The 9,606-nt window shown below is 34.4% G+C and overlaps 1 protein-coding gene across 3 annotated transcripts; it reads right to left on the reverse strand.

Annotated features, from left to right (window-relative positions):
• Positions 1 to 658: 658 nt before the first annotated feature.
• LOC120067975 (2-oxoglutarate and iron-dependent oxygenase domain-containing protein CP2-like) lies at positions 659 to 9,314 on the reverse strand. Of its 3 annotated transcripts, none has more exons than XR_005479059.1 (10): positions 8,868 to 9,314; positions 5,088 to 5,135; positions 4,464 to 4,640; positions 4,227 to 4,377; positions 4,044 to 4,130; positions 2,840 to 2,964; positions 2,317 to 2,435; positions 1,301 to 1,412; positions 1,072 to 1,220; positions 659 to 854 (listed from the first exon to the last, which is right to left on the reverse strand). XR_005479059.1 is itself a non-coding variant. In XM_039019633.1 (9 exons), the coding sequence occupies exons 1-9, from the start codon at positions 9,165 to 9,167 to the stop codon at positions 1,185 to 1,187; spliced, it is 1,155 nt and encodes a 384-aa protein (XP_038875561.1). In that variant the 5' UTR covers positions 9,168 to 9,314; the 3' UTR covers positions 790 to 1,184. The 3 variants fall into 3 exon arrangements, 1 of the variants encoding a protein (XP_038875561.1); XR_005479060.1 differs by having other exon boundaries at positions 659 to 859; XM_039019633.1 differs by having other exon boundaries at positions 790 to 1,220.
• Positions 9,315 to 9,606: the final 292 nt, after the last annotated feature.

Consider the following 9,606-nt stretch of genomic DNA (forward strand, 5'->3'; position numbering starts at 1 on the left):
GATCCACATATTTGTATGCACCCTTTTTTTTTCGTAAAACTAAAACGTTGCAATCCTCATAATCAAAGTTGCAGTCTGGAGGCTATTTGGGCGCTTCCTCACCAAAATGACCAATGGATTCTTTGATGTTAGAATCAACCATTTTTATATTTATACTACCGACCAACTCGGATTCTAATTTTTGCCTAACCGAACCCGACCGAGAATTTCAAGTTTTCTTTTTTTCCTTTTTTTTTTTTTACCCAAAACGCCCCAACTGAGCAGTTCAACCTAAACCGACAAGCAGTCAAAATCGATTTCAACAGATTTTTCAATTTTCGATTCTTCCTTGCACCCCTAGTGTCAAACGAGCGTAATAACAAGTAAATGTTTAAAAGCTATACAATCAAAACTTTCGAAAAGAAATTTCAAAAACACCTGCAAAAAGGCAGTTGCTTATCAGTCCTAATTTTTATATCAAGGAAGATCTTTACCTCCCCACATATTTAAATCCCCAAAATAACACACAAAATTACACTTAAAATTACTCCATGGTCCAAATATCGATATAACTTTAGAGATTTTTCTCGACTTTATTGTGAGATCGAGAGAGAGAAAGATAGCAACAATGAAGATAAAATGGAAAGAGAACGACAACGACAACAAGCAACAATCATGGTGGCAATCGGAATCAAAATCAAGTAACCAAAGATGTTATCAAACATTCAAAAAGTTGTACACGAACTTATGTGGCATTGCTAAAAAAGGGTAACTAAAACGCTCTCCAACGAAAAAAACTCAATACCAAAATTTGTTTCGCCACATTAATCCAATCTCATTGCCGTCCCTGACTTGATGGGCAGTGTAATAAATTGCTGCACTATGAACAGAATATTCAATTCGACGTATGGGAAGTATCATAAGCTAAGAATACATGTTAATTCACTCCAATTCGGCACAAACAGGTTTCTAATTGGTTAAATTTTTCTGACAGCTATAATAATAATTTCACCTATCAACAACATTTCAAATGTACAGCTACACCTGCAAAATGTAATGCAGCACGAAATAATACAGGACATCACTCATTACCTGCACATGGCGAAAGCTTTAAGACAGAAGAGACTTCAAATCTGATGAACATCATCTTCATATTTGGTTAAATTTACAGCTCCTCAACCATAGTTTTTCACCTTGTAGGCTGCTCAAGGAGGAGATTTTACTTCCCTTCTAAGTAACTCCTGGAGACATGAGATATAGACCAGATTGAATTTGAGGAAAAGACTTGATAGTACTCGAACTTTGTTAGATAGAATCCTACCTGCTTCGTTGCATCGATCGATAGGAGTTGCCTTTCTCTTTTCTCACGTTGGCATTCTCCACACCAGCTGGAGAAATCTTTCTGGTATTTCTTCAACTCTCTAAACACAGAACTATAACAAGATTTTGCCAAAAAGAGAAACGATAGTGAGGAAAGCACGAAAAGCGATGAGCACAATATGTTGTACTGTGTACATATATGACTGCGTTTCCCACTCAAAACCATGTACGTAACAAAAAAAATGCATTTTAGACAAAGTCAAAAGCACCTTAAGCATTTTAAAGTGCTTTGTGAGAAAGAATTCCACTGGTTTAGTGTTCTTGGCTGCTCTTGGCTGAACTACTTGACTAGGAAGCACCGAAGCACTTTCAAGGATATATAAAACCAACCCTTAACATCATTTGTTATTAAACACTTTTTACTAACTTAATTATAATTAAAAATGTTTTTACTATAAATGCTTTCACTAAGAAAACAAGTACTCCCAAACATACCTTAAAGCCAACCAACAAAAAGAGAATGGATCACAATATAGGTCAAAGAAATTTAATGGGCAAGCATTAACTGCCTTCAGCTGGCTGAAAAATGCATGAAACCTCAACCAGTCACATGAGCATTTATTTAGTACTCAGAATCAGGCTTTACTAAATAATATATTGATATAACAGAAAACTTAGTATACGGTAATCGAATTCGTCTCCGGTCAATATATATATAGTGTATGTGCAAGTGTGTATACGAATAACCCAATTCATCCAATGTAAGCTAATTCTTAATGATAAGAACTTTTGTGCTTAGCATCAGCCCGAACGCTGGATGGCATGTAGAAGTGCAATGTGAAATAAATATATCCGACAAGATTACTATCACTTTCTGCCATTCAGGGCCTACGTTGTTGAACAAAATATCACATCAATTTACTCTTACTTGGAATAGGGCAATCACTAAGTAAATGTGAGTTGACCCGACGCCCAAAAGTAAGTTGACCCGACGCCACAAAAGTAAGGAGAAAATACCTTCTGCACCACAAAAGTAAGTTGACCCGACGCCCAGATGTTGTAGCTCTAGCACCATGCCGATGACGACCACGATGAAGAACCGCATGCCCAGGAACATGGAGATAGTCAAAGATTTCCTAATACAGAAACCGTTCCCGTAAATTTCACCCACCATAGAGCACTACTAAGAAAGATTACTCATTGCTCTTGTAATGTATAGTCACACTTGCATTGTCGGGTAAAAATAGAAAATACTCTGGCTTTCATGTTCCCAAGGCCTAAATGTCCAGACTTCTCATATTAATATTCTTATAGAAGAACATATTAGTTATCCCAATAGCTCATCTTTTATATTAATGGTTAATTTTAATGAACAAATATCCAGATTCAACAGCAGCTAAGCTATGTATGCAGAATCTAAAGAAAATCTAAAGATTCACAATCACAAAACTTTTGGATCTGACAAAGCAGGCTTGAAATACAGAGGAATGAACAGGAAATACAAAAATAAGGGTGTAAGGTGTCCTTGAGATTATCATACCTCTGATTGGGTCTCTGTATTAACATGTTTGTCACACCGGATGCCACGAAAGAACAGTTCACCACCAGAAAATTGTTTACCCAAGCAAACATTCAATGTGACTTCCGAATCATCCACATGAAAACCTACAGTAAAATCATTTTCAAATAAAATTGACTTATAGCTTGAATGTCAACAGATGAATATAAAACAGAAAGTAACAGAACAAGAAAACAGACGTCACAATTTACAGATTGCAATAACTACAGACAAAAATAAATAGGAAACCGAATCGAAAGGACCAAACATTAAATTACAGAACAAACAATCTTGAGCAGCAAGCAAAGAGAGAACAGATTATGGTTGAACTTTTAAAGTTTAATCGCATGCTATTCATTTACAGAATCTCCACTTTCAATAAATGTATGTCTATAAAGAAAAATGTGAAGAACTAAAAGTTAATACAGAAGTAGGTTAAATTATTACACCATCCTCTTCCTCCCTGTAGTTTCACATTTGTATCAACTTTGTCCTTATACTTCTTAAAAGTTTCAATATTTGTTGTCAATTGTAGTTGAAAACAGAGTAGACAGCCTCAATGTCATATACAGTCCAGTTTCAAGTAACACATAGCACTACATCAATGCTTCATTAGTTTTCCATTAAATTTGACACCATTAGTTAACAATAAGAACTTTTGGAATAAATGAATTACAGGAATGAAATTAAAACTTCCAAAAAGTACAAGGATGAAATAGACACACATAAAAGCATAAGGATAGAAGGTATAACTTAACACACACACACACACACACACCCAAAGGAAAAAAAAAATCTCAACCAAATGCTTATTTGCATGGAAAGCTTTCTTCCTGGAGAGGAAGGGAGGTTTACTGACATTGATACCTATAAATTGGAGCATATTAAAGATGCATTAATGTATCGATATACTATATATGCAAGTTACAAAAACAAAAAAAGGGTCCCTGCGAATATTTATGAGTTTCCTGATAAAAGTAAATTATATAAAACTTTAGAAGCAAGAGATTGGTGAGTGGAGAAAAAGTAACTGGAAGCACAACCATGTTCCATACGTTTTTAACAATGTCATATTTAACAAAAGCATTCATAAGAAAGGGGGGGTTTTCTTCCTAATGAGAACGTTAAAAAGAAAAGGATTGATAGGAGAGAGCAAGAAAATGAAGTAGTTCGTATTAAAACCTACCAAGTTCCACATCTCTATCGATTCCATATTCTACAACAAAACCATGATGGGAGTCCAGTGTGGCTCCTCCAACTTCTGGAAAGAAAACTACACAACACCAAAAACAAAAACATGAGAAAAATAATGGCTCTCGCATTCTACATGAAAACAACTTTGAAGGAGTAATCCACTCAAATGTATTACCTCTTGATATAGGACGTATAAAATCATCCATCAACTTATCAAGCATGGTCTCTAAACCAAAGTCATCGAGAACAGCACCATATTTGTTCATTGTGTTTGGTCGCATGATTCTGAATTTCGTCTCGTGAACCCATCTTTCAAAGCTTTCCACCTAAAAAAGGAGAATAGTATTACACAGAAACCAAATCTCAGGGAAGTTAAAAAAAAAACAAGTTAACAAAATTTAAATTATGATACCTCAGATAACAGCTTTTCACAAAATTGTGGTTGAAGCATTTCAAATTTATAAATTCCTGGAGAGGGTTCAGACATGATGCGTCTAAAGCTCTCCTCCGAATTCTCATTGATAGCTTTGAGAAACGAGGGGACAAAGAAGTTTGCAGCATGCATGCTGTAAAGCTCCCTGTGTAATGGCTGCAAAGAGTAGGATAGCAACTTAGGGAACATAATATGAAAGTACTGTAAGTAACTATCCATGGAATCGGGAAAATGTACACTTAGATTCATTACAAAATATCAAGATCACATCTTTACTTCTGTAAATTTTATAAAGATAAAGAGTCAAAAAGTATATCAAGATCTCAGAGAGACAATTGCTAGTTTTGTTTTTTCTTTTTTACTTAGAACGACATTGCCTTCAAGGACTTTGACTTCTTTTTCAACTTCCATCCAAACCCAGTACCATTAGGACAAACCATGGAATATGGTCCTTGAAAATACAAAGAAGTCAAAGATTCCAATTTATGATGTAAAATTTATGTCATTAGATGACTTTGAAGCATATAAGACAGGACTCCATAAATTCTTGCACCAGTCTAAGCATGGCTAACTCAGTTGCATACAGCTAAGACTTGCATTTACCTGATAGTTTGATATAATCTTTTGTCGGTATTCTCTATGCCTCTGAACCTGATAATTCAAATACATGAAATTGTGGGTAACAGAATATTTCAGATGAGAAAAGCAGCATTTGGTAGAAGAAAATACGTAGAAACATCCTAACTTCCATTGGTTAATGAAATAATTAAATAATTATTTTTTAAAAAAAATAATTAAATAATTAAATTAACTTTAATCTAAAATATTTTTCTTTTCCTTTTTATTAATTTAATGTGATATAGGGTAGGAGAAGTCAAGTAGAACTTCATGCATTTCTATTTCATCCACGTCCATAGTTTCATTTTTCTCTCTCTTTCTTTTTTCTTTTTTCCCCTTCCTTTTTTAACTTAAAGTTTCATGTTCCTCAAATTTCAATAATGAGGCAAACACATGGTAGGAGTCACAAGAAAAAGAAAAAAGAATATACATAAATAATCAACAATCACATCACCGAACAGCTTACAATTTTAAAATTGGCTACCATTTTTTTTTCTTTTGGAGTTCAAAACTAGCTATAATATGAAGAGAAAATCTTTATACCCATTAAAAAGCATATCACAGAAGGCATACGGCCAAACAAGTTCGGGAAGACAAATAAGCTAGCATTCATTTCTTTGCACATTGAATCTTCATATTAAATCATGTAATGTGATAAGCACAATATTACATGTTTTGCTTTGCACCCAGCATGGATGTATATTTCTAGAAGCAAATGGCTAAAGGTATCATGGATCATGATGGGTAACTACATTAATCACTGGAAAGAGATAGGATAGATAAGCCATTCTTGAAAAATAGTTAATTATTGATAGAACTTCTTCGAAGCACTGTTAAATGGCCACTGGCTTCAAGAAACTGTTGAAATTGGATATAATCACGGAAAGAATGATAAACCATCTAGTGACAAACCAACTGGAAGGACACTTGATCACTCGGCTATTTCAATGCCAATATTTATATAAGCACAACACAAACCATGTTAAAAAAAAAAAAAAAAAAAAAAAAAAAAAAAAGCTCTGAAGCATCAAAACGAGGTGCAACAATGAAAGAGCGAGGCACATAATATATTAGAATGTTTCCAGATAATATATTTATAAAAGGCAGCCATTATAAGCCCTTGTATTCAACTGTTAAATTTCTCATGCATAAGCCGGTAATGTTATTAAACTCAAAATGTAATTTAAGAAAACAAGCTTCTTGCTTGCCTGAAGATGAGAGATGCATCGAGTACAAAATTCATATACAATCATTTTTGTAAATTTTACAAGGTAAATTACATCTAGAACACAAAGTGAATTAAAGTTGGGGATTTCTTTCAATAAAAACGATAATAACAATTTAGACCAATTTACACACCTCAATAATGTTATAATATAACTATCTAAACTTACAATATTAGGCTCAGAGAAGAGAATTTAGAATATTTTATATTCAACTTGCATAACTACTAAGGTCTGCACTCATGACCATAAGGACAACAAAATTTACAGCTTGCCATTTAGATCGCCAACCCATGGTAGTTAAGTTAACATAGAGCATTAATATTCTTTTTCAACAACACAACTTCAAAGACTAAGATTTTAAAATCAAATGCGATAAGCTATGCATTATTAGGCACAGAGATGTCTTTATTTGGAAAGCTACTTTTTTGCTCTTTGCTATTATGAAGAGATAATGAATGAAAACAGAGTATTTCAATTGAATGCACTCAAGAAAAAAAATCAGGAACTTACTTTTCTTGGGCACAAAAAGCATCAAGAAGGTAACAAAAAGGTGATTGGAACGCAACATTGAACAAATTAGCAACAGATTGACACCTATTTGAAGGCCTCTTCAAAGGTGATTCTCTTGGCTAACCACCAAGCACATGTAGTTCACATCACCTTTCTGACTGACAAAATAAGCTAAAAGAACTAATAAGTGTCCGACACAGACATGCTAGCGAAACTAAAGTGTCAGTGCTAGATTAGGCATGTGCCTAAGTGAAATCAGCTTGCCGGTATGCAACTGTACCAGAAATTAGGCACCCAAAGAAAACAGCATCTGGAGCTAAGACAGAATAGTTGGTTAGGACGTGGGAGTTTAACTAGTGACCAAGCTAAAAAGTTCCCTATGGGTATTTTCATGCCTCTGATGTACTTGTAATTGCAGTCTTTCCTGTTTCTTGTTATTGGATCTCAATGAAAGTTTTGTTTCTTATACTTAAAATATTGAATTAGTAGAGTTATTTTAAATAGAAACAATTTCACATATGGTAAGAGATTAACCAAAAAGAAAAAAAAGGAAGATCCTGGCAACAAGTGATGGAAGTAGCAAAAAGGTATTCCAATTGGGAAAATAGAGTTGAAATTATATGAGTTAAAAGGCCATAAAATTTAAACCATGAAAGAGCAAAAGTGGACATGGTACGTTGTTTGTCATGATACAGATTAATATTGTTGATTATGATACTTATCTAGAAAAAATAACAAAAACGGGTAACAATATTTGTTTTTGTTCATCTTTTTTTATCTTGTGGCCAGTTTTCATGATAAAATAAAAGAAGAAAGAAATACACACTTGATATATATTTCGTATTACCCATTCTATACTTTAGAAGGAAAATATTTTTTTAAAAAAATAAATTATCTTTGAAAATCATTACATATTTCCTATTATTTGTATACCTAAGAAAAAGTACGATGTTTTGGTAAATTTTAAACCATGCTTTTTACTATAGGAGTTGTAACTAAAAAATATTGGATCATAAACTCTTTGTAAAACTTGACAAGTCAAGCATTTTGTCATTAGCTGGGATGTTTCACAAAAAAAACCTTGTGGAATTCATTCACCAAGTTCTCCAGGCAATGCTTGGTCACAATGCATGTCAAGATTTTTTCAGTATTTCTAAAGCTCGGGTTTGAAACTTTTAGCTTGAAAGAAATGATAGAATGTATGGAAGCTAAATACATCTTTCAGGACGCAGATCCAACTGAAGTTCACTACTTCACTTCTAGCAATGATTCCCCTACTACTATTCATCTAACTAAGGCTCCCATTTGTAAGCTCTATTGAGGCTTTTGAATTTATCTTTCTTCATACTTTACATACTTTCTCCTTTTTTGTCTATATAAAATTTAATCCACTGTTCTGGAAATTCTTCAAAGAAACATGGAAGTAATCAAATATAGAAACAATATACAGGAGTAGACCTTGACTTCCCAGACTGCTACTTGAATGCAAAGCCTCCAATTATAATCGCTCAAGACCAAAAGAAAGAATTCTGAACGAGTAATAAGGAAGAACCATTGACACCTCCCCCTTGCTTTCATCAAATTTGCTTAAAAAGTCAAGATCATCCCCTCACTGGCAGAGGAGAAAATTTGTTAAATACTACCCTCATTTTTTGCTTGACATATTAACATAAAAGTCTAATTACCCATTCTACTGATAAATTTAACTAACATGCGGTTGTAGCTTCCATCAGCCAAGTGAAAAGTCTACATATTCAAATAACTATGTTCCCGCCTTCTGATCCACCATCGCATAACAATGGAACTAAAAATCTTAATCCTTATCCTACAAACGACGTCCGGCAAACAACTCATAAGATCATCCGGCGTTTGCTAAACATTGCATTTCGACCTATAAAACAATTTTTTTATTAAAAAAAAAAAAAAAACACACCATCTTCTCTTCCTCTTCCTCCATTCACCAGGCAACCAAGCAAACAAGTATTGAAATTCATCACAGATATAGAGAGAAACAATTTAAAACGCTTACTCGGTTGCGTTCACCCTCGGGAGCATATCGGAGTAGAATGTCCCTCATGTACTGAAGCTTAAGGTCGCGTGCCACATTGAGCATGCTCGGAGGCAAGTGCCTTTCCAGCATGCTGAAGAGGACCGGACTGAATTCTAATTGGAGGTCTTCATAGCTCTCCGACTTGTGATCTTCCTTGGGTTGGAGACGAAGCCTGTGGGTTGAGAAAGACTGTGCGGGGGGTGGGACGACGCCATTTCCATTGCCAGTCCCGGGAGCTTGGGGCTGCTTTCGTCGTTCTAGCGAAGCTTCCAGAGACATAGCTTCGCATCTGTGGAGGTCAAATACGTGTGAAGGAAGAATTAGAGAAGCATGTTTTTGTGCTGAGAATGTGAGAAGTGGATTGAAATTAGGGTTGTGAAGAGGAAGAAGACGAAGATGGTGAAAGTTTCAGGCTAGGGTTAGGGCTGTGTTTTGCTAATTGTGGACGTGTACATGTGGGACCCAACCGATTACGTGGACGTCTAACTTATCCTTCAAGTTTTTCCAAGTTTACATGCTTAATGTTAAAATGTACCTTTTTTTTTTTTTTTAGTTTATTTGCCAAAAGGGAATATTTTCTCAATTTTTGTTATTAGCTTAATCTCGTGTGTTGGTTGTATATCAAACTCAAGTTCGACTTTTGCATTCACATATTGTCAAAAATAAAATTTATTTAGAAAATATCATACTAAATCATATTGTTAAACTTTCATTACGA

This window comes from Benincasa hispida, chromosome 12, assembly GCF_009727055.1.
Source record: "Benincasa hispida cultivar B227 chromosome 12, ASM972705v1, whole genome shotgun sequence".
In the NCBI taxonomy this organism is placed as follows: domain Eukaryota; kingdom Viridiplantae; phylum Streptophyta; class Magnoliopsida; order Cucurbitales; family Cucurbitaceae; genus Benincasa; species Benincasa hispida.